Here is a 26347-nt window from a genome sequence, read left to right as displayed (position 1 = left end):
AATGCTTTGAACATTTTACTACAAGGTAAAGATCTGCTAATTACTCATTTCATAGATCGAATACGAGCTTTTAAAATGAAATTGACACTTTGGGCGAGTCAGCTGGAAACAGGAAACCTAGCTCAATTTCCTAAATTATCATGCATGCAAGATGTTCACAAAGACTGTGAACGTTATTCACATAGTTTAGTTGATCGGCGCTTTCAAGATCTGACAGCACTAGACAGTGATTTTGATCTGTTCTCTCCATATTCAGCGAATATTTAAGAGATTCGTCCTGAGCTGCAGCAAGAAATTATTGACCTGCTGTGTGACAGAGAATACAGAGACAACTTTCAGAACAAGAAAAACATTTTGGAATTCTACAGACACTTCCCTCAGGATAGATTTCCTCGTTTGCACAAACTGGCGGCTACAATAATATCAATGTTCGGTTCCACGTGTGTTTGTGAACAACTGTTCTCTGCAATGAAATGTAACAAGACTCGCCTGAGAAACGCATTGTCTGATCGAAATTTAAACTGCACACTGCGCCTAAAATGCACAAGAACAGTTAATCCGAACATAGATGCAATTGTAAAGGGCAAAAAGTACAAGATAACCGAGAATCCCACACTTCAGTGACACCTTTTATTGTGTAACAGTTCACAAATTAATGCGAATGTAGAGGCATACACTAAGCTAATAAAATTATGTGGCATGTGTACGTTCTCCTTTATTTGTTTCATTGGTCGCAGTAATAATTCGTGAGTGATATCCCTGCAGGTGGCCGCGGATTTACATTGACTGGCGGCAGCTGTTGTGTGCCCCATGTGACTTTCCCCACTCTCCGCTCTGGTCCGGTAGTGGGGAGTGCGGATAGCGTGCTCGCGCTGCTCCGTGCTCGCGCCTTGCTGCTCACAGCTTGCTCTGCGAGCACGTATGTTGTGAAGCCCTGGTATAGAGCTTTGAAGACAGATATATTTGGATCTGTGGCTATGAGAGTTGACACCCTCATCTTAAAGTGTGCTTCAATCCAACCGTAACTTCTGCATGAAACACTTGTCTCTCTATTTTTGTATCTTATTTTTCATCATGAAACAATCCTTTGCCCCACAGTACTAAAACCTTCTTAAAACTCTTCTAGATTTGAATAAAGTTCATGCAAAATGGGATATTTTGAAGTCTCTAAGAAGATAGGCATGTTAATGAAGTCACTGGTGTATTCTTTAACTATCTTGGCATCCATAAGAATCCAGTTAACCGCATCATACAGCGGATGGACATACTCAGTGTGTGTGCATTGGACAGCTGCCTCATGTTAGCTCTGCAGAAGAATTAAACTTCTACAAAACATTCTTCCATGTAAATATCTGTGGACAGCCAAGAGTTCTAGTCAGTTAAAACTGCATCTCTGTTCCTTTCCTTCAAAAACAGCAAATAAAAATATTTCCTCGTCCTGGTGCTCAAGAAACCACTCTTTACTCTTTGAGTTGTCTTTTGTTGTGTTCAACTTGCTAAGATCCTCAAAAAACATCTGCAGTCAGGTTGTGTATGTGTCTAGCACTTAACACCTTTTCAAAGAGTCAACACATTTGTTTATGTATCTAGCACTACCACACAGAACTGCTTTAACATTATGGTATCATACAGTTCTGAAAAACCCTCAAAATGTCACAAGCTCATCACACTGCACACTTTTTCAGTTCTTAACAGTACAATGAAAACACAACAGCCTCTCCCATCAGTGCTCTTGTCAGTTTAAATTCATATATGCGTTGCTATTGGATATATGTCTTTGTTGCAAGCATGTTTCCAATGGTGTTCTGCAACAAGTTTGGAACTTTGTTCCTTGTTAAGGTCACTGTCCACACTGGCAGCAATCATTTCCCATAGTGTATTCACATAGTGTGTAATGCTGTTTCTTGTATGGAATATGTATTACCTGCTACATTATGTCTAGGTATGAGGAAACTGTGTTGATATGCAGCACTGCACTATTAGTACTTGAAGGTTCATGCAAATGAAAGAACAAGCTATCATTGTTGGATGAAGAACTACTGCAGAGCAACTTGCAGGAATAACTTGCTATAGGAACTGAATAAGGGAGAAAAGTCCGATTTTTTTGTCATCCACAGACTTTGAAATTCTGGTAAATATGGTAGCATCGTGTGTTAAAAAAGACTTACATTTCAGGGAGCAGTTCCAGTCAACCGAAGACTTGCTGTTACTCTTCATTTTCTTGGCAACAGGAGGTTCATTCAAAGCCTTATGTATTTATTTCACACTTTGAAGCAAGCCAGGTCTCATATAGTACATGAAGTTTGTAGATCACTGTTGGAAGGCCTGTAGGATTATGTAAAGATAACTAAATGTAAAACTTTGTGTAATAACACTTTATCAAATTTTTTTTTCCCTTCCAAGAACTACAAACACACCAAAACGCAAGTCTTCCTTGACTGTGTTGCTAGTAAATATGACTGGGGAATCAATACCCTCTGTTGATGCACTCTACACAACAACACATACTTATTCTATAATCTTGCAGGAAGCTAACTCTGCCTGAAACATCATTCAGCACTGTATTTATGGCAATTTTCTCAACATCCATGCTACATATTGGCTGTAGGTGCAACATTTCCAGTATCCTTATTTTTCGGATTCTACAATGCTTTTGTAAGCAAGTTGAAAGCTACATTGCAGCTTTATTGCTTCTCACCTTATTTTAATTTTTCCCTGGAAGGTGACGTAGAACATCTAGCAGCTTTTTATCACCACCTCTTCCCACTATATAACTTTCCAAAACCTGAAATCAGCTTTATTTTGGACTGAAAAAGATTGGTGTTAAATGGCATGTCTGTTCTCGCAGGTACTTCATTTCTCCCCCTTGCATGGGCGCAATTGATGGAAATATGTAATCCTACAGCATCTTGTTGCTTGTGGAAATAAATTTTACAATTAAAAATGTTCATTTAGCATTGGTCTGTTTACTGTTGTTGATGTCAGCTACAACTTTTCATACCCAGATATTGGCTGCCATGCAAGAATTTCAAGCAGAGGTGTATTGAAGAATGCAACCATGAGTGTGAACATATTCACAAAAAACTACTGAACTTGCCACTAGCTGACTGGCCCTACCATATGTTTCTGCATCAGACAGGAAAACACAAAACTATACCCACGAATGTATGTCCAAGGTTCAAAGGAACGAATTTTTAACTACTGATTGTATAGGGCTAGAATGGTTGCAGAATACACAGTTGGTATTATGGCTTCAGTTTTTCATGTCTTCTGAAAACCTGTGTTGCTACATGAGAAGGCAGAAATTGTCATATTTACATCTGTGTGTGTCATAATTTATTAAAGTGACTTGCTGAAGCAAGGAACCAATGTACCCCACAAGGAAGCTTCAGTTCATATGATTTATCATCACTTGAGATGATACCTGGTATGTGGAGATGAGATGACACTGCATCAAATTTTAGTGAACTCCAGAACGTGCCACAGACAGCTTCTAACTGAAACAGATGCATTCCTGACAAGTTTGCAATTTTTTTTTTTTAAGCCTAAAAGAAAGTGTACCACGGGAAATAACTATGAATGAATATTAACCGTGCAGTATAAAATACTAATATAGACAAGCAAGCATAATTTTTGCACCTCTTTGCCCACGGAGTCTCTAGTTTCTTTTGGCTCATGGATCTCACTGAGGAACTGCAAGGCTGGACAGCCAAGTGTGACATTCACAATTCAGAAATTTGCAAAATAAAAAAAGGTAATTATTATTGGTACCGAAGAATATACTTCGAAAATCTAGGGATGATTTTAATCAGAAAAGTTGCCAGTTTACATCACTGGGAGTTAGCTTTGAGTTTGTTAATGTACAACTAAGAAAAGTATTAAAAAATACACTTAGCTGCAAGAAATAGAATTCAGCCATTTGTCTGAATTTTTGTAAGTGCATTAACAACTGGACAATTGTTCCAAATTCAACATTTATTGTATCCAATTTCTTTAGACAAAAATAAACAGAACATCACATGGTTTTAATGTTAACATGATTTGGCAATGGCTAACACAGGCTACCTATCTTAACTTTGAACACAATAGTGACTACTCAATTTTTGGTTGATACAGTGACAAAATATGACTGAAACACTTGGAAACTTGCAACTTAGTGTGATGCCAGTCTGCATCCAGTGCAGAACTCACTCTGTGTATTCTGTCCTTTGTGTTACCACAGATCACACGTGATTGTCCCCATTTGTACTGGGAATGCAAGATCTGTGAGAGTCCTGTTTGTACTCTGCTGCATCTAGGCAGAACACAGAGATTGTGAAAATGCCCACCCAGCTGGCATCTTATAAAGATGTCCTTGTGTGTGTAGTTGCACACAAAAACAACACAAAGTATAGACACATGCTAGTGCTGTTCAGTGGTGATATGCTGTGGCTGTCCAGAAACATTGTTTCCTTTGATTCATGCTGACACTGCTATGGATAGCTGTTCCCATGTTTCGAAAGACATTTAGAACATATTGTGAACATTGGCCACAAAATAGTGACAGGAAACATGTTCCCAAAAATGTTGCAAATGCAGTGTGGAGACAGCTCAATGACATTTTTACCTGCTAGCTGCTCCACGATAGCATTGTTTGTTATTGTATTGAGGCACAATAGTCTCTCTTATTATTTTTACATGTTAAATTTTGCCTGTGCCTAAAGTGGAATAATTATTCTACTAGTTACCTATTTTGGTACTACACTACAGCAAAATACATAATTTTATTGAATATAAAGTTTTAAGTGTGGAGGTCAAACTACATTTTTACTGCTAACAAAGTGCTGCTCACCATCAATGATTTGTTCATCCATTGCTGAAAATCTTCGTTTTCCAGTTTGTTGAGTGTAATGTTGGCCTTCAAAAATGTTTCCACAGTCTTTTGGGCCAGATACCCAGTTGCTTTTCCTCTTCAGAGCGGCTACTAATTGATGACTGCCACTTCACTGGCAAACTGGGCTGTTTCATTTTGTTGCCCCTATGTTTTTCACTCTGCACATGTTTCAAAATAGTGTCTTTATGCTCCCATGAAATTCTGCTGTTGCAGTACTTGCAAAAATAAAAGTGAATAAAGAAAATGGAGCTGATTTATTGCATGCATAAAACCATTCGGTTTCATACCCATGCACTGTCTTCAGCAGTCATTGCATGCTATGGCATTTTCACTTGGGAAGTACTTTTGCACACAGGGTACAATGAATAGACACAGAATTTCTCAAATGAGATTTCATGAGAATTGTTGAGGAAACATCAATACACTTGAACATCTTTGGTGAACAGCTACATGGCTGAAAAATGTGTAGCGAGATGAATTGCAACTCAGTAAATAGTTGTAAGGGTTTTTTTTTCTGTGAATGCAGAAACTCTTGCAATGTCTTTCAAAACAATACCAAAACTGTTCTAGTGGCATTAAATAATATTTTTGGAAGTCAGTTTACATTAAGAGCTGTGCTCACAGTGTGACAGATGAAGAGTTCGTCATGCTCTTACCCGTATGACAAATGCTGAAATGAAATTTTGTGTAATCAAAATTTAAATTGTGTAATGTATTTACATGTTCATTAGTGGTATTGCTTGAGAAATCTGTATTAGCAATAATGAAACAAAGCATTCAACCATGGCTACCACAATGCTATTGCACAAGATATTGTTTAATCCCTAAGGTTGGCAATGAGTGGATACGAAATACCTCTGGTCTCATTTCTTAGTGTAAGAAATGAACTATTGCATTAAACGAGGTTATGTGCTACAATTGGCACTGACATCCCCAGGTGTATGATGTTTTTTATGTGGCAACAGGGAAAAATGCCATTTTCTGCAACATTTCATTAAAACCAGCTACTTCATCTTATGTTGCTAAGAATCATGTACTTCGTATTACTTTGTTAAAAACTGCTGATTTTGCATTGTTTGTCGCATTATCTTCTAAATAAAATTTTCGTGTTGCTAGATATTATATACCAAAAAATTTGTCATTATCTTACAGCAGCACAAAACATAACATTAGCTTTAGCATATTTTCATTTTTGTCCTCCACAGAGTAATTTCCCACCAAACAGGATTAAAATTCTGGAAATCAAAGTTCCCTGTCTGTTAAACAGGAAAGATTACAGATGTGTAAAATAGCTGATGTATATTTTGCCTCAAGATCTCAAAAGTGAGGGATTTTATAGTTTTTACTATTCATTCTTATGTTCATTCAGTAAATTTGTCATTTTGTTTTTGAGATGATCTTCCTCCATACTTTATTAAAAATGGTGGGAAAGTGGCACATTGCTCAAATACAGATTGGGAAATGTTGAACAGTTAAGTTGTTTGCAAATTTCCATGATTTTTACTGTTGGGGCCACTATATATTTCACATCAACTGACAGAGCATTCACTAAGCTTTTTTTAACAGAAGTATGTCTGCCTAATTTCTGGTAGTTGTATCAGACTTCTAGGTCATGGCAAATATATATGCTGTTACATACTGTGGGGATTACTGGGAAATTTTCAAGACTCTTGTGACATTTAATTACATTTTGTTGCAGATTATTCTTGAGAATTATGCATTCCCAGGACTGCTAATGATTGGCACTGATTCTCACACACCAAATGGAGGAGGACTTGGTTGTCTGTGTATTGGAGTTGGTGGAGCTGATGCTGTTGATGTTATGGCAAATATTCCATGGGAACTCAAATGTCCAAAGGTAAGTTTCAGAAATATATGTTCCTTTCTTGTTATCTGTGCATATGATGAATATGATGTAGTAAGAAGGTGGCTTTCTTAAAAAAAGCTTTCTCTTTAGGCACAAAGCTATGGAAAGGATAGATTGCTACTTGCTATAGAGCCAATACGTACCAAGTGGTCCAGCACTGGTTGCTTGACCATCTCAGAAAAATTTTATATTTGTTCGGTGAATTCCCCAATGTTTAGTACTCACAAAAATATTTTTTAAAAAAAAATTGTTTATTATTTTGAAATGGCGGCCAATTTGTTCCAGGTCGCATGCATTTTTTCCTATTTGCAAGCATCTACATTTTTTACAATTATTCAGTAGTGGATTGTCCTAAGCCTTTCAGATAAAATGCATTTAGTTCAACACACTCTGGGCTTCATATTGACATCATTATTCCTTAGCTGAATGTATTCTTTTATATTTTAATAGTTCAAAGTTATCAGCCACAAATTAAAAAAACTCAATTTTTGAACAGTAGTTTTCCAAAGAAACAATAATTTCTTAGCTTTAATGTTTTTCTGCTATTACACTGTGTAGTATACAGTAGTTACTTTTTTTATAGAGTATCAATGGTGAGCAGCTTACACATAAAACATTACTCTATTTTAAAAAATGGATTTTTTTATTTCTTCATTTTGTGGCCTGCAATATCTTTGTTGGGGACCAGATAAACATCTGAAAATTTCACAGTTACTAGACCTTTATGATATCAAACTTCAGTATAAATTTCAACTTTGAGATTCAATTGGAAGTTATGGAAAAAAATTACAAACACAAGTCAAAATACATCTCTTAACATCTGCGATATTTAGGCTTGTTGTTGTTGTGGTCTTCAGTCCTGAGACTGGTTTGATGCAGCTCTCCATGCTACTCTATCCTGTGCAAGCCTCTTCATCTCCCAGTACCTACTGCAACCTACATCCTTCTGAATCTGCTTAGTGTATTGATCTCTTGGTCTCCCTCTACGATTTTTACCCTCCACGCTGCCCTCCAATGCTAAATTTGTGATCCCTTGATGCCTCAAAACATGTCCTACCAACCGATCCCTTCTTCTAGTCAAGTTGTGCCACAAACTTCTCTTCTCTCCAATCCTATTCAATACCTCCTCATTAGTTACGTGATCTACCCACCTTATCTTCAGCATTCTTCTGTAGCACCACATTTCGAAAGCTTCTATTCTCTTCTTGTCCAAACTAGTTATCGTCCATGTCTCACTTCCATACATGGCTACACTCCATACAAATACTTTCAGAAACGACTTCCTCACACCTAAATCTATACTCGATGTTAACAAATTTCTCTTCTTGAGAAACGCTTTCCTTGCCATTGCCAGTCTACATTTTATATCTTCTCTACTTCGACCATCATCGGTTATTTTACTCCCTAAATAGCAAAACTCCTTTACTACTTTAAGTGTCTCATTTCCTAATCTAATTCCCTCACCATCACCCGACTTAATTTGACTACATTCCATTATCCTCGTTTTGCTTTTGTTGATGTTCATCTTATATCCTCCTTTCAAGACACTGTCCATTCCGTTCAACTGCTCTTCCAAGTCCTTTGCTGTCTCTGACAGAATTACAATGTCATCGGCGAACCTCAAAGTTTTTACTTCTTCTCCATGAATTTTAATACCTACTCCGAATTTTTCTTTTGTTTCCTTTACTGCTTGCTCAATATACAGATTGAATAACATCGGGGAGAGGCTACAACCCTGTCTCACTCCTTTCCCAACCACTGCTTCCCTTTCATGCCCCCTCGACTCTTATAACTGCCATCTGCTTTCTGTACAAACTGTAAATAGCCTTTCGCTCCCTGTATTTTACCCCTGCCACCTTCAGAATTTGAAAGAGAGTATTCCAGTCAACATTGTCAAAAGCTTTCTCTAAGTCTACAAATGCTAGAAATGTAGGTTTGCCTTTTCTTAATCTTTCTTCCAAGATAAGTCGTAAGGTCAGTATTGCCTCACGTGTTCCAACATTCCTACGGAATCCAAACTGATCTTCCCCGAGGTCAGCTTCTACCAGTTTTTCCATTCGTCTGTAAAGAATTCGCGTTAGTATTTTGCAGCTGTGACTTATTAAACTGATAGTTCGGTAATTTTCACATCTGTCAACACCTGCTTTCTTTGGGATTGGAATTATTATATTCTTCTTGAAGTCTGAGGGTATTTCGCCTGTCTCATACATCGTGCTCACCAGATGGTAGAGTTTTGTCATGACTGGCTCTCCCGAGGCCATCAGTAGTTCTAGTGGAATGTTGTCTACTCCCGGGGCCTTGTTTCGACTCAGGTCTTTTAGTGCTCTGTCAAACTCTTCACGCAGTATCTTATCTCCCATTTCGTCTTCATCTACATCCTCTTCCATTTCTATAATATTGTCCTCAAGTACATCTCCCTTTAGGCTTATGGAACAAAATATATCAGTTACAGTATATAAAATAATCATATCTATGATTACTTACTTTTTTATTGAAAATATGACTACTAATTACATTATATTTTCTTATTTGTTTTCAGTACGTCGTTCATTGAATATTTGAGAAATTTGTTCACTCAGTTTGGGTGTTAGATTATAAGTTCGCCCAGACAGGATTGTAAATTTCATGGGAGACAGCTTCCTTAGTACATTTTTAAGTGGCATCCAAAGTTGATGCTTCTCAATTTTTTTAAAAGATGTCTTTGGTCCTGGAGGGTGACAAAATACAAACATGTACATCTTAGTTTTGACAGTCAATATTATCAACTTCTCCAATCCACTACTGTTCATCGTAAACACAAGTCACTACGGTATGTCTTTATTTTGAAGAACCAGTTGTACAAGTATTCCACACTGATGAAGTTCACTATCAGGCGAAGTTGATGTGATCTTATACTTCAGTAAGATGTGTGAATGGGGTGCAAAACAATGAAAAGATTGAGTGCCTTTAATCTTCTGACAAGTGTTGTACCTTTCCTTAAAGACACTGTCATAGACTTTACTATATCCTCACATTGTACAAAAACTTAGATAATTCCTTTGATATGTTTTTTACAGAATTCAAACATTTCTTGGGGTGTTATGATATGATTGTCATCGGTCCGCTGCAGACTTGCTTTTGTGACAGCTCACTTTGTTATACCCCCGACACCATCACAAGCATTCTTCCCATGGCATGAAGTGGAAAAGTGCCATTCTACATCAAACCCAAAATCTTCTTTATGAAAGGAGACATCAATAATTTTTTTTATATTGACTTGCTGCCCCATCCGAAAAGTAAATCAGTCTTTTTTATGGAAGGGTGATGCTGTTTAATGTAGTCTGTTAATTTTATTTGAAAAATGTGCACTGCTGTTGTGTTGTGTTCAAGGTAGTCACTAATGACACAAAAGCTGTGGCTCGTTAGTTTATCTTCAGCTTTATATTATAATACAAATGGATAAACTGTGGCTTGTTTGTTTACCCAGTAGTGCCCTTGTACTTCATCTTGAATGACAAAGGAATAATTTTCCGAAAAGTCAGCAAGAACTAAGCATTCATCAACTGCCAAGGTTTGCTTTTTGTCTTTCAAAAAGTTACTTTTAGCTTTTGCAATAAAATGATGCATATTCAGATTTTCAAGGTTCGCCACCAACACTTCAAAAACCTCTTCTCGTGATTTTATGACGGTCAATATTTCAGTTCTGTCTTGTGTCACCCATTGTCTGTATTTTGTATTTTCAGGCATCAAACTGTCTTCCTTGCATTCTTCAAACATGTCAAGTAGGGCTTGTTCGCCTGGACAATCTTCACATTTTACTTTGATCATACAAGTGTAACTGTCAATATTGCATACCATAACTTCCAAAAGGTCTTTATAGTCAACTCTAAGATGGTTAGTGAAATGACGTGAATTCTAATAATTGTACACTACTGGCCATTAAAATTGCTACACCAAGAAGAAATGCAGATGACAAATGAGTATTCATTGGCCAAATATGTTATACTAGAACTGACATGTGATTACATTTTCACGCAATTTGGGTGCATAGATCCGGAGAAATCAGTACCCAGAACAACCACCTCTGGCCGTAATAACGGCCTTGATACACCTGGGCATTGAGTCAAACAGAGCTTGGATGGCATGTACAGGTACAGCTGCCCATGCAGCTTCAACACAATACCACAGTTCATCAAGAGTAGTGACTGACGTATTGTGACGAGCCAGTTGCTTGGCCACCATTGACCGGACGTTTTCAGTTGGTGAGAGAATTGGAGAATGTGCTGACCAAGGCAGCAGTCGCACATTTTCTGTATCCAGAAAGGCGCGTACAGGACCTGCAACATGCGGTCGTGCATTATCCTGCTGAAATGTAGGGTTTTGCAGTGATGGAATGAAGGGTAGAGCCACTGGTCATAACACATCTGAAATGTAACGTCCACTATTCAAAGTGATGTCAATGGGAACAAGAGGTGACAGACGTGTAATCAATGGCACCCCATACCATCACGCTGGGTGGTACGCCAGTATGGCGATGATGAATACACGCTTCCAGTGTGCGATCATCATGATACTGTAAACAGAACCTCGATTCATCCGAAAAAATGACGTTTTGCCGTTCGTGCATCCAGCTTCGTTGTTGAGTACACCATCGCAGGCGCTCCTGTCTGTGATGCAGCATCAAGGGTAACCACAGCCATGATCTTCGAGCTGATAGTCCATGCTGCTGCAAATGTCGTTGAACTGTTCGTGCAGATGGTTGTTGTCTTGCAAACGTCCCCATCTGTTGACTCAGGGCTCGAGACGTGGCTGCACGATCTGTTACAGCCATGCGGATGAAATATCTGTCATCTCAACTGCTAGTAATACGAGGCCGTTGGGATCCAGCACAGTGTTCCGTATTACCCTCCTGAACCCACCGATTCCATATTCTGCTAACAGTCATTGGATCTCGACCAACACGAGCAGCAATGTTGCGATACGATAAACCGCAATCACGATAGGCTACAATCAGACCTTTATCAAAGTTGGAAACGTGATGGTACGCATTTCTCCTCCTTACACGGGGCATCACAACAATGTTTCACCAGGCAACGCCGGTCAACTGCTGTTTGTGTATGAGAAATCGGTTGGAAACGTTCCTCATGTCAGCACGTTGTAGGTGTTGCCACTGGCACCAACCTTGTGTGAATGCTCTGAAAAGCTAATCATGTGTGTATCACAGCATCTTCTTCCTGTCAGTTAAATTTCGCGTCTGTAGCGTGATATCTTCGTGGTGTAGCAATTTTAAAATGGCCAGTAGTGTACTTATTTTAGTGAATCGTCTGGAATACCTCTGTGTTGTCATAACTATTAAATAGTGTCTTTCTTCGAAAGAACAGGGTTCGAGTCTTATCCTTTAAAACTGAATGGTATGGGGCACCGTCAGTAATAGTTACTGACCGATTTTCTAAACTTGGTGACAACATATTTTTGATCTAATTTAAAAATGTTTCATGATTGATTTCCTCATGGTACTCTAATATTTTCTTGGATCTGAAAAGCAGTTGACAGCTGGAAATAAAGCTGTGGTAGATACCAGCATGCAAAAGGATACCCTATCACCTTTTCCACTGGGAAGTGTCTTACCTTTTTCTTGCTTGCCACTCCAACCTTTTGTAACAGTATGACCTGCATTTGCCCAAGTTTCATCAATCCAAACAATGCCCTTGAAATTAATATATTAAATTTCATGCAAAAATCTGCATCGCTATGTGGCTTTGTCTTCTTATTCCATCAGTAATTTACAGCCTGAAATAATTTTATATTTAAAACAAAGACTGCAGAACTAGTCACAACAATGATCTGCTGCCTTCAAAAAGTTCAGCATCTCCCAGTGTTGCAGGAAAGTAATTTAATGTAGGCCAACCGGATCGTATCTTTGCCGAAAGCATCCAGATTTGTTTTGCATTTCTGCATTCTTCTTTTCTTCCCCATCATATGAAGACAAGAGGGTCCTGCTTCATTTCTTTCATTCTCGTATTTCTCTTTAGTAATATGAAGTGTGGTCGGTTCACTAACCTTAATCACAGCTGATGTTTGCGTGTCATCTTTGGAAACCACTAAGAGTGGTCCCCCGTTTTCCACCTCCCTCTCAAAGTATTCCTGCACATTACACCCCAGGTGTTACATGCTTCACCCACTGTCCCTGCTGTCGAGACATCTTCGCGGGTACCGGGCGCGGTTGGGCCACCCTTTCCCCAAGGGGAGTGGCGGGTTCAGCGGCGTTTGCGGCACACGAGGCGGAGGGTCAATGTGGAGGCTGGCTGTGTGGCATCGCCCGCTCTGCCTGTGAGTGGACATGCGGCTGCTCCTTCAGCAAGGTCCGAGCAGGCACACGGGGGGAGGGGTTTATTAGTTATTGGGAGCTCCAACATTAGGCGGGTGATGGAGCCCCTTAGGGAAATAGCGGGAAGGTCGGGGAAGAAGGCCAGTGTTCACTCTGTCTGCTTGCCGGGGGGTCTCATCCGAGATGTGGAGGCGGCCCTACCGGCAGCGATAGAGCACTGGGTGCACCCGACTGCAAATTGTTGCTCATGTCGGCACCAATGACTCCTGCCGTCTGGGTTCAGAGGTCATCCTCAGTTCGTACAGGCGGTTGGCGGAATTGGTGAAGGCGGAAAGCCTCGCTCGTGGCGTGGAATCAGAGCTAACTATTTGTAGTATCGTTCCCAGAACCGATCGCGGTCCTCTGGTTTGGAGCCGAGTGAAAGGCTTAAACCAGAGGCTCAGATGATTCTGCGGAGATCTGGGGTGCAAATTTCTCGACCTCCGCTATCGGGTGGAGAAATGTAGGGTCCCCCTGAATAGGTCAGGCGTGCACTACACGCCGGAAGCGGCTACAAGGGTAGTGGAGTACGTGTGGAGTGCACATGGGGATTTTTTAGGTTAGAGAATTCCCTCCCTAGGCCCGACAAGACGCCTCCTGAGACGCAGAAAGGTAGGAGTAGTCAAAATGCAACAAGGAATAACAATATTAATGTGCTAATAATAAACTGCAGGAGCGTCTATAGAAAGGGCCCAGAACTGCTCTCGTTAATAAACGGTCACAACGCCCATATAGTACTAGGGACAGAAAGTTGACTGAAACCAGACGTAAACATTAATGAAATCCTAAACGCAGATTGGAATGTATACCACAGAGACAGGCTGGACAGTGAAGGGGGAGGCGTATTTATAGCGATAAGAAGTGCAATAGTATCGAAGGAAATTGACGGAGATCCGAAATGTGAAATGATTTGGGTGAAGGTCACGGTTAAAGCAGGCGCAGACATGGTAATTGGATGTCTCTATAGGCCCCCTGGCTCAGCAGCTGTTGTGGCTGAGCACCTGAAGGATAATTCGGAAAATATTTTGAGTAGATTTCCCCACCATGTTATAGTTCCGGGTGGGGATTTTAATTTGCCAGATATAGATTGGGAGACTCAAACGTTCATAACGGGTGGCAGGGACAAAGAATCCAGTGAAATTTTTTTAAGTGCTTTATCTGAAAACTACCTTGAGCAGTTAAACAGAGAACCGACTCGTGGCGATAACATATTAGACCTTCTGGTGACAAACAGGCCCGAACTATTTGAAACGGTTAACGCAGAACAGGGAATCAGCGATCATAAAGCGGTTACGGCATCGATGATTTCAGCCGTAAATAGAAATATTAAAAAGGTAGGAAGATTTTTCTGTTTAGAAAAAGTGACAAAAAGCAGATTTCAGAGTACCTGTTGGCTCAACACAAAAGTTTTGTCTCGAGTACAGATAGTGTTGAGGATCAGTGGACAAAGTTCAAAACCATCGTACATTACGTGTTAGATGAGTATGTGCCAAGCAAGATCGTAAGAGATGAAAAAGAGCCACCATGGTACAACAACCGAGTTAGAAAACTGCTGCGGAAGCAAAGGGAACTTCACAGCAAACATAAACATAGCCAAAGCCTTGCAGACAAACAAAAATTACGCGAAGCGAAATGTAGTGTGAGGAGGGCTATGCGAGAGGCGTTCAATGAATTCGAAAGTAAAGTTCTATGTACTGACTTGGCAGAAAATCCTAAGAAATTTTGGTCTTATGTCAAAGCGGTAGGTGGATCAAAACAAAATGTCCAGACACTCTGTGACCAAAATGGCACTGAAACAGAGGATGACAGACTAAAGGCCGAAATACTAAATGTCTTTTTCCAATGTTGTTTCACATAGGAAGACTGCACTGTAGTTCCTTCTCTAGATTGTAGCACAGATGACAAAATGGTAGATATCGAAATAGACGACAGAGGGATAGAGAAAAAATCGCTCAAAAGAGGAAAGGCCGCTGGACCTGATGGGATACCAGTTCGATTTTACACAGAGTACGCGAAGGAACTTGCCCCCCTTCTTGCAGCGGTGTACCGTAGGTCTCTAGAAGAGCGTAGCGTTCCAAAGGATTGGAAAAGGGCACAGGTCATCCCCGTTTTCAAGAAGGGACGTCGAACAGATGTGCAGAACTATAGACCTATATCTCTAACGTCGATCAGTTGTAGAATTTTGGAACACTTATTGTGTTAGAGTATAATGACTTTTCTGGAGACTAGAAATCTACTCTGTAGGAATCAGCATGGGTTTCGAAAAAGACGGTCATGTGAAACTCAGCTCACGCTATTCGTCCACGAGACTCAGAGGACCATAGACACGGGTTCACAGGTAGAGGCCGTGTTTCTTGACTTCCGCAAGGCGTTCGATACAGTTCCCCACAGTCGTTTAATGAACAAAGTAACAGCATATGGACTGTCACACCAATTGTGTGATTGGATTGAGGAGTTCCTAGATAACAGAACGCAGCATGTCATTCTCAATGGAGAGAAGTCTTCCGAAGTAAGAGTGATTTCAGGTGTGCCGCAGGGGAGTGTCATAGGACCGTTGCTATTCACAATATACATAAATGACCTGGTGGATGACATCGGAAGTTCACTGAGGCTTTTTGCAGATGAGGCTGTGGTGTATCGAGAGGTTGTAACAATGGAAAATTGTACTGAAATGCAGGAGGATCTGCAGCGAATTGACGCATGGTGCAGGGAATGGCAATTGAATCTCAATGTAGACAAGTGTAATGTGCTGCGAATACACAGAAAGATAGATCCTTTATCATTTAGCTACAAAATAGCAGGTCAGCAACTGGAAGCAGTTAATACCATAAATTATCTGGGACGCATTAGGAGTGGTTTAAAATGGAATGATCATATAATGTTGATCATCAGTAAAGCAGATGCCAGACTGAGATTCATTGGAAGAATCCTAAGGAATTGCAATCCGAAAACAAAGGAAGTAGGTTACAGTACGCTTATTCGCCCACTGCTTGAATACTGCTCAGCAGTGTGGGATCCGTACCAGATAGGGTTGATAGAAGATATAGAGAAGATTCAACGGAGAGCAGCGCACTTCGTTACAGGATCATTTAGTAATCGCAAAAGCGTTACGGAGATGATAGATAAACTCCAGTGGAAGACTCTGCAGGAGAGACGCTCAGTAGCTCGGTACGGGCTTTTGTTAAAGTTTCGAGAACATACCTTCACCGAATAGTCAAGCAGTATATTGCTCCCTCCTACGTATATCTCGCGAAGAGACCATGAGGATAAAATCCGAGAGATTAGAGCCCACACAGAGGCATACCGACAATCCTTTCCACGAACAATACCAGACTGGAATAGAAGGGAGAACCGATAGAGGTACTCAAGGTACCCTCCGCCACACACCGTCAGGTGGCTTGCGGAGTATGGATGTAGATGTAGATGTAGATGTACACATGAGGTGTTGTGATTGTCCTTTAAATGCAGCTCCTTCTCAGACTTTCTTTTGTAATGTGTTTGTATCCTTGATGCTGGGTCTGCCCCTTTTCTTTTGGATTTCATCAGACATGGTAAACCACACAAAAAGCACATGCACAATGATGGTAATGGAATACACACATTTGACACACAAAACTAGTTGTTATATCCACAGATTAACACCCATGTGCGAACAAAAATTTTTATTGGGTTGAGCAAGGCCAGTGCTTAATTTTACAAAAGGATAAACTTTCTTCGGAGAAAAAAGGCTCCTTCTCCTACCAAAATTTTATAACAAGCCAAAGAATATGCCACCTTATTCAATTGAAATATTAGCAACTGAACTGAATTTACGTTCCTTTGTCGGGTTTTCTCTCTACGCATTCCGGCGGATGCCGAGGCAGTAGATGGGCGCAGAGTCTGGGGTCGATGGGCGGCGCAGCGAAGACGTTCCGGCTGCATCGAAGTATCTTCCGTGCGGCAGTCCGTGGCGGGTTGAAAGACTCCTGTTTCCCTTTCTTCCGGCTATTTAACATGGCGGCTACAGTCTTCCTCCGCTGATTACGGAGTGATGATTTGCGGCTGTTGGCGATCCCTGAATGGTGGATGGTGATATCGTAGTGTGACGACCCGCGCCGGAAAAAGGCTCGTGCCTGGGCGTAGTTCACGGCTGATTGAATGTTTGATGGGAACGCGTCTAGCGCCGGCACTAAGTTGCATTCGCCGCTTAACTCTGTCGCCGTAGCCGACCGTTGCGTTTGTGTGGCTGTGCGCGCCACAGTAATAGTCACAGTGGGAGTCACCTGAGCATTTGTTGGGGCAGTTTGGCAATTGCGAATGGTTCAGGTGCGATGTTGAGCTCTCCGATTGGAGGAAACCAGGTCCAGCCTGTGAAGTGTCAGCTGTCAAGTAATTAAAACAGACTGTAGGCTTTTGCAGGATAGTCAGCATGACTTCAAACATCTGCTAGTTGAGATTTTTCAGCATTTATGTGACTATCCTGTGGCTCAAAGTAACCTGTGGTCATCCCTATTGCCTTTCTTTGCATATGTTCCATATTCCCTCTTCTATCTAAGACATATTCATATAGTAAGTTTCCCTGGGGGTCATGAATAGAGACAAAACATAATTTAATTGAAATATTTACTAGAACAGATACAGGAAATGTTGAGCTATTTTTCAATATATTCACCTCTGGAATTCAGAAATTTGTCGTAATATGGGATGAACTTTTGTATCCCTGTGTCATCTTTGCCACCTGGGATTGGAATCACTGTGTGACAACATCTCTGCCTCTCCATCAGTGTGAAAATGTTGACTCCCACCGCACAGAAGTTTCTTGAGGTTCCACATCAGATGGAACTTACTGGAAGCTAGCTTTGCACTGTAAGGTGGATTATCAAACACCTCCCAGCCAAACATTTGCAATAGCTCTCTTGTCTATTGAGTTGTGCTGTGCTCAACATTATCATGCAGCAAGTCAACATTGGCACTGAACATCGCAAGCTGTTTGTTCTGAATGGTCCATCATATCTGTATTGTTTTGCAGTAATTCTCTCTTCTGGTCAGGAATATGATTAGAAGTCCCCGTCTGTCTGTCCCAGAACACTGAACACAGCACTTCTCATGCTTCATCTTGAATGGAAAGCCACTGTGATGCCAATGCATTGACTACTGCTTGGTTCCTGGGGTAATGTGTGAAACCCATGTCTCAATGCCTGTGATGAAATGATCCAGAAGTTCATCACTGTCATCGTGGTACCACTGCAGAAAAGTCAGAGCTGCCCCCATGCTCATTATTTTGTGTTCTGGAGCCTTTAGCTATGACCCCCACATGGCATGTAATTTCCAGTACAGCAGGTACTCCTTGACAGTTTCATACAAGACCCAGCACATCTGTGGGTTTAGATTGTCAAGTCCCATTATTGTAATGTGACAGTTCTCCACAATGTGTCCCCACATAAGGTCGCCTGTAATGATTGATGGCCTATTGTTGTGTTTCTCATGATGTTATCCTTATAGACCAGGAACAGCTGACCATGAATTTAGAGTGGTGCTGTGTTCTGTGCATTCAAAAACTTTTAGTGACTGCACTTAACACATGTTGGGAGCTGGAACATGAGCCTCCATTTTCAACTGCTAGTATTGGTATGATTTTACAGATTTTGATTGTGACTCATTGATATTTTACTCTTAGGTAACTATGTTTTTACAACGTTACATTTCTGGCATTTAAAGCTCTTACCTCTCAAAACTGTTCAAGATATGACTGAATATTTTTGCAGAGGGTTTTTTTTTCCAAGTCCTCATTATAGGTAACTGCATCATCTGAAAAAGTAAGAAATTGTTATTAATATTAATTAATATTATCAAACATGCATTACTGCGGCGTGACTGCAGTTTCTCCTCCGTCCAGGATATGAGGTGATGAGGTGTGTCCACAAAATAAGGTCTCAGAGATGCTGAAGCTGTGAGAAACACTTTTACATGCAATCCGATAACACTGGAATGTAGCCTGGCTAGTGCCCCAACCCTTCCCCCTTCAAGCCCTCACCAATCTGAGCCCACTGAGATGCTCAGTTTTGACGGGCAGCTGTTCGCAATGGGTTCCCCTTGGATTCTCTCACCATGTGTAAGTTAGATCCAGTGATCTGGGCACTACCCCCATTGCCATTCATCATCTATTATATAAAGTCTATGTACAGTGTATGGACATAAAAAACGTGAAAGTGGGTCAGAGAGTTTAAGGATCGACATACAGCCTAAAAACGTCCATGACCAACAGACTTCTGGTTGCCCTCTGATTTTGGCCAAAATAATTGCAAAAATGAAGACAGAAATGCTTGAAGATTGGCGTGCAACAATCAATCTCCTGGCCCAATTTGGACATGACATTCTGACCTCTCCTCCCCCCTTTACAGCGCAGATTTCTTAGCACCTAGTGATTTTCATATGTTTCTGGAGCTGAGATCACTCATGGATAGAATAAATTTCCAGTTCAATGAAGAGCTGAAAAACGAGGTTGAGTGCTACTTACACAATGTGGCAGAAGAGTTCTGTGGCAAGGGTATACAAAAAATGCCACAGGACATGTAAATTTACATCTACATCTTTGTCGATACCCCGCAAGCTACCATACAGTGCATGGTGGAAGGTACCCTGTACCACTACTTGTTGTTTCCTTTCCTGTTTGACTAACAAATAGAGTTTGGGAGAAGCAACTGTCTATATGCCTCCGTATGAACCCTAATTTCTCATATTTTATCTTTGTGGTCCTTAAACACAATGTACGTTGGTAGCAGTAGAACAGTTTGGCAGTCAGCTTTAAATACCAGTTCTCTAAATATTCTCAGTATAGTTTCTCAAAAAGAACATTGCCTCCTCTCCAAGAAACCCCATTTCAGTTCCCAAAGCATCTCCATAACAATTAGGCGTTGTTCAAACCTACTGGTAACTGCTGCCCTCCTCTGAATTGCTTCAGTTGCATTGGTCATAACGTTGAAAAATAGCTGTAACTCCTGCCTTTCCATCAATGTAACATTGTCAGTAAAGGTGTTTCCTATGTGAAAATATAATTGGAGACCTTATTTTATGGTCATGCCTCGTATTTTACTTTCTCCCCACCAAGAAATCCTCACTTAAGTCACAAATTTTGGCTATAACAGATGTGATCATACTTTTATCTGGAAGTGTTTTGTGTGGAGTCAAATCATTTTTGTAAGTAGAGAAATTCTGCATCTACCACAAGGGCTTGGGTGATGGCTTTCAGGATGTCCTGTGAGAAATGTACGAATCAGGTTCTGCATGATAGATGCTGTAAAAATCAGTACTTATGGGCATGGAAGAGAGAATTCTTGTGGAGATACATCACTGTATTTTAAGACTCTACAGCAGGTACATGATACTGGATGATAGTTCAGTTGTTCACTTCGGCTACCCTTCTAGCAGATGGGTGTGACCTGTGCTTTCTTGTAATTAGGAGGCACATTTTTTGTTATGGTGAAAAACGGGGTCATCTCAGTTGCAAATCCTTTAAGGAATGTAATTGGTGTTAGAAAATAAATGTCGTAATAGGCGGGCTAGAAGACAGGATTTTCGTATTCAGCACAACATGCAATGAGAAGTGGAACACTGAACATACTGTTCAGTAAACCATGACAAGTAAGCTCTGAAATTACTCAAAGGACTGGTTGAGTAGTGAACAGAAAATGTTTGGCATATTGCATTTAGAGCCTTATACTATGGAGAACAATAGCCTGCTGCTGCAGTTACTAAAGGAATTGATTTTGCTGTTTATGGTGAAAGATATGTGTAAACCTCTTATTTACTCTGCCTACAATTCCTTTGCTTATTAAAACTTTGTTACTTTTCTTACTAAAGTTTGCACTTTAACTAATGCCTTTCATATGGAAATGTTCAGTATTGAGTAATTTTATATGCTACCTGTATACTCTAGAGTTATACATTAGTATCACATTTTCAGGTGATTGGAGTAAATCTCACAGGCAAGTTGAAGGGATGGACATCGCCCAAAGATATCATTTTGAAAGTTGCTGGAATACTCACTGTGAAAGGTGGCACTGGTGCTATTGTGGAGTACCATGGTCCTGGAGTGGACTCAATTTCGTGTACTGGTGAGTAATGTGTGTATATTGCAGCTCGTAACACTCCTAAATGTATCTAAAAATTGGAGCAGAAAATATATCTAAAAATTGGAGTCTCATCTGCTACAATCAGTAATTAAGAACAATGCCGCTTCTCTACTAGTCGGATATTTGTGGCTTTGCTCAAGAAAACATCAGGTTGAATGTAGTATATTTAAATTTGAGGAAGGAAGTGTCAGTGACAATGAGGTGATTGCCAAAACTGACTGCTGAGCTAGGTAATACTGCGGTGTTCATTTCTTTGTGAGCAGATGTGAAAGTTGAGTGTTTGTAGACAGATGTCAATTAGCAGGATACACAAACTTACTTACTGCACTTGTGCGTGATATTGAACTGATTTTGGCATGTACCATTGTGGGAAATATGATGTGGTCAATGGGAGGATGGTGTGTAGTATCCAGTAATCACTCTCAACTGTCACTTCTTAATGATGTGAAGATTCACCATGAATGACTTTTGTATGTTCCCTCTGCCTGGTAGGATTATACACACGCAAATCCCTGAACTGTTTATTATTATTACTATTATTATTTCTTTCTTTTCTCAGACGTTATGTCTGGTCAAAAATGGAAAGTGACGCGGACCTTGATCAAGCGTGACTTCCTTTTAACTGTATGGTATATGTTATATTGCATTTAGGAACTTTCGGGTAATTGAACATGTATCAATAATTACGGATTTCTGTAGTTGCATGTATAAGTTTGGATGTAGCTGTATTGCATTGATGTACTGGTGGATATTGTGTGGTATGACTCCTGTAGTTGATAGTATAATTGGTATGATGTCAACTTTATCCTGATGCCACATGTCCCAGAAGACATGACAATGTAGCAAAAATAATACATCAACAGCTTGCCTTACAACATAAACTTATAAAACAACAAGCTCCCACATACAAGTATGCACCACAAAATGTACTGGAGAGTGATGAATACAAATTATACTGGAACAGAACCATTATAACAGATAAAACAACACCACATAACAAACCTGACATCATAATCACCAATAAAAAGAAGAAATTAACGCAACTAATCGAAATACAACAAATATACAAAAGAAAACAGGAGAAAAAGTCAAGGACTTCCTCAGCCAGTCACCACATAACAAACCTGACATCATAATCACCAATAAAAAGAAGAAATTAACACAACTAATCGAAATATCCATACCAAATACAACAAATATACAAAAGAAAACAGGAGAAAAAATTGAAAAATACATCCAACTGGCTGAGGACTTCCTCAGCCAGTTGGATGTGTTTTTCAATTTTTTCTCCTGTTTTCTTTTGTATATTTGTTGTATTTGGTATGGATATTTCGATTAGTTGTGTTAATTTCTTCTTTTTATTGGTGATTATGATGTCAGGTTTGTTATGTGGTGTTGTTTTATCTGTTATAATGGTTCTGTTCCAGTATAATTTGTATTCATCATTCTCCAGTACATTTTGTGGTGCATACTTGTATGTGGGAGCTTGTTGTTTTATAAGTTTATGTTGTAAGGCAAGCTGTTGATGTATTATTTTTGCTACATTGTCATGTCTTCTGGGGTATTGTGTATTTGCTAGTATTGTACATCCGCTTGTGATGTGATCTACTGTTTCTACACTCCTGGAAATTGAAATAAGAACACCGTGAATTCATTGTCCCAGGAAGGGGAAACTTTATTGACACATTCCTGGGGTCAGATACATCACATGATCACACTGACAGAACCACAGGCACATAGACACAGGCAACAGAGCATGCACAATGTCGGCACTAGTACAGTGTATATCCACCTTTCGCAGCAATGGAGGCTGCTATTCTCCCATGGAGACGATCGTAGAGATGCTGGATGTAGTCCTGTGGAACGGCTTGCCATGCCATTCCCACCTGGCGCCTCAGTTGGACCAGCGTTCGTGCTGGACGTGCAGACCGCGTGAGACGACGCTTCATCCAGTCCCAAACATGCTCAATGGGGGACAGATCCGGAGATCTTGCTGGCCAGGGTAGTTGACTTACACCTTCTAGAGCACGTTGGGTGGCACGGGATACATGCGGACGTGCATTGTCCTGTTGGAACAGCAAGTTCCCTTGCCGGTCTAGGAATGGTAGAACGATGGGTTCGATGACGGTTTGGATGTACCGTGCACTATTCAGTGTCCCCTCGACGATCACCAGTGGTGTACGGCCAGTGTAGGAGATCGCTCCCCACACCATGATGCCGGGTGTTGGCCCTGTGTGCCTCGGTCGTATGCAGTCCTGATTGTGTTGCTCACCTGCACGGCGCCAAACACGCATACGACCATCATTGGCACCAAGGCAGAAGCGACTCTCATCGCTGAAGACGACACGTCTCCATTCGTCCCTCCATTCACGCCTGTCGCGACACCACTGGAGGCGGGCTGCACGATGTTGGGGCATGAGCGGAAGACGGCCTAACAGTGTGCGGGACCGTAGCCCAGCTTCATGGAGACGGTTGCGAATGGTCCTCGCCGATACCCCAGGAGCAACAGTGTCCCTAATTTGCTGGGAAGTGGCGGTGCGGTCCCCTACGGCACTGCGTAGGATCCTACGGTCTTGGCGTGCATCCGTGCGTCGCTGCGGTCCGGTCCCAGGTCGACGGGCACGTGCACCTTCCGCCGACCACTGGCGACAACATCGATGTACTGTGGAGACCTCACGCCCCACGTGTTGAGCAATTCGGCGGTACGTCCAACCGGCCTCCCGCATGCCCACTATACGCCCTCGCTCAAAGTCCGTCAACTGCACATACGGTTCACGTCCACGCTGTCGCGGCATGCTACCAATGTTAAAGACTGCGATGGAGCTCCGTATGCCACGGCAAACTGGCTGACACTGACGGCGGCGGTGCACAAATGCTGCGCAGCTAGCGCCATTCGACGGCCAACACCGCGGTTCCTGGTGTGTCCGCTGTGCCGAGCGTGTGATCATTGCTTGTACAGCCCTCTCGCAGTGTCCGGAGCAAGTATGGTGGGTCTGACACACCGGTGTCAATGTGTTCTTTTTTCCATTTCCAGGAGTGTATTTGTTGTTTGCAAAGTCTGCATTTATCTGTTGTGGTACTGGGATCTTTAATAATATGCTTGCTGTAATATCTGGTGTTTATTGTTTGATCCTGTATTGCAATCATGAATCCTTCCGTCTCACTGTATATATTGCCTTTTCTTAGCCATGTGTTGTATGCGTCTTGATTGATGTGTGGCTTTGTTAGATGATACGGGTGCTTGCCATGTAGTGTTTTCTTTTTCCAATTTACTTTCTTCGTATCTGTTGATGTTATGTGATCTAAAGGGTTGTAGAGGTGGTTATGAAATTGTAGTGGTGTAGCCGATGTATTTATATGAGTGATTGCTTTGTGTATTTTGCTAGTTTCTGCTCGTTCTAGAAAGAATTTTCTTAAATTGTCTACCTGTCCATAATGTAGGTTTTTTATGTTGATAAATCCCCTTCCTCCTTCCTTTCTTCTTAATGTGAATCTTTCTGTTGCTGAATGTATATTTGTGGCATTGTGATCGTGTAAGTGTATTGAGTGCTTCTAGGTCTGTGTCACTCCATTTCACTACTCCAAATGAGTAGGTCAATATTGGTATAGCGTAAGTAGTTATAGCTTTTGTCTTGTTTCTTGCTGTCGATTCTGTTTTCAGTATTTTTGTTAGTCTTTGCCTATATTTTTCTTTTAGTTCTTCTTTAATATTTGTATTATCTATTCCTATTTTTTGTCTGTATCCTAGATATTTATAGGCATCTGTTTTTTCCATCGCTTCTATGCAGTCGCTGTTGTTATCCAATATGTGATCTTCTTGTTTAGTGTGTTTTCCCTTGACTATGCTATTTTTCTTACATTTGTCTGTTCCAAAAGCCATATTTATATCATTGCTGAATACTTCTGTTTCTTTAGTAATTGGTTGAGTTGTTGATTTGTTGCTGCCAATAGTTTTAGATCATACATGTATAGCAAATGTGTGATTTTGTGTGGGTATGTTCCAGTAATATTGTATCCATAATTTGTATTATTTAGCATGTTGGATAGTGGGTTCAGAGCAAGGCAGAACCAGAAAGGACTTAATGAGTCTCCTTGGTATATTCCACGCTTAATCTGTATCGGCTGTGATATGTATTATTTGAATTTGCTTGGATATTAAGTGTGGTTTTCCAATTTTTCATTACTATGTTTAGGAACTGTATCAATTTAGGATCTACTTTGTATATTTCCAATATTTGTAGTAACCATGAGTGGGGTACGCTATCAAAAGCTTTTTGGTAATCAATGTATGCGTAGTGTAGCGACCTTTGTTTAGTTTTAGCTTGATATGTCACCTCTGCATCTATTATCAGTTGCTCTTTACATCCTCATGCTCCTTTGCAACAGCCTTTTTGTTCTTCATTTGTAATTTTGTTCTGTGTTGTATGTGTCATTAATTTCTGTGTAATGACTGAAGTTAATACTTTGTATATTAGGTATGTTATGGGGCAATATTTAGCTAGGTTTGCCGTGTCTGCTTGATCTTTAGGTTTCAGATAGGTTATTCCTTCTGTAAGTGTATCAGGGAATGTGTATGGGTCTGCAATGCAACTGTTAAATAATTTAGTTAGATGTGAATGTGTTGAGGTGAACTTCTTTAGCCAGAAATTTGCTATTTTATCTTTTCCACGGGCTTTCCAATTGTGAGTAGAATTAATTGCTTGGGTGACTTCATGTTGCAAAATTATCACTTCAGGCATTTGTGGTATCATCTTGTATGTGTCTGTTTCTGCTTGTATCCACTGTGCATGCCTGTTATGTTGTACTGGGTTTGACCATATGTTGCTCCAGAAGTGTTCCATGTCTGTTATGTTTGGTGGATTGTCTATTTTAATGTGTGTGTTATCAACTGTCTGGTAAAATTTCTTTTGGTTTGTGTTAAATGTTTGGTTTTGTTTCCTTCTATTTTCACTTTTTTTGTATCTTCTAGGTCGTTTGGCCAATGCTTGTAATTTCTGCTTCTTTTCATCTAATTGCTCAATCGCGTCTTGTTGTGAGATTTTACCTAACCTATTTCGTTTTTTGTCTGATATTTCATTTCTTATAAACTGTGTTAGCTGTCCGATGTCTCGTCTCAGTTTTTCTATTCTGATCTGTAGCCTGTGTTGCCA

General features: G+C 40.5%; 1 protein-coding gene across 1 annotated transcript in view; it reads left to right on the top strand.

The window, feature by feature from the left end:
* LOC126236387 (probable aconitate hydratase, mitochondrial) overlaps positions 1 to 26347 on the top strand; it is a 131961-nt gene that overhangs the window by 44839 nt on the left and 60775 nt on the right. The window contains exons 5-6 of the mRNA XM_049945673.1: positions 6573 to 6731; positions 21029 to 21179. Coding sequence (XP_049801630.1) covers positions 6573 to 6731; positions 21029 to 21179 — 310 coding nt within the window. The remainder of the gene's footprint in view (positions 1 to 6572; positions 6732 to 21028; positions 21180 to 26347) is intronic.

The sequence above is a fragment of the Schistocerca nitens genome, chromosome 2 (assembly GCF_023898315.1).
Source record: "Schistocerca nitens isolate TAMUIC-IGC-003100 chromosome 2, iqSchNite1.1, whole genome shotgun sequence".
NCBI classification, from domain to species: Eukaryota; Metazoa; Arthropoda; class Insecta; order Orthoptera; family Acrididae; genus Schistocerca; species Schistocerca nitens.
Note: the sequence above shows the minus strand (reverse complement) of the source record. Positions and strands in the feature narration are given on the sequence as shown.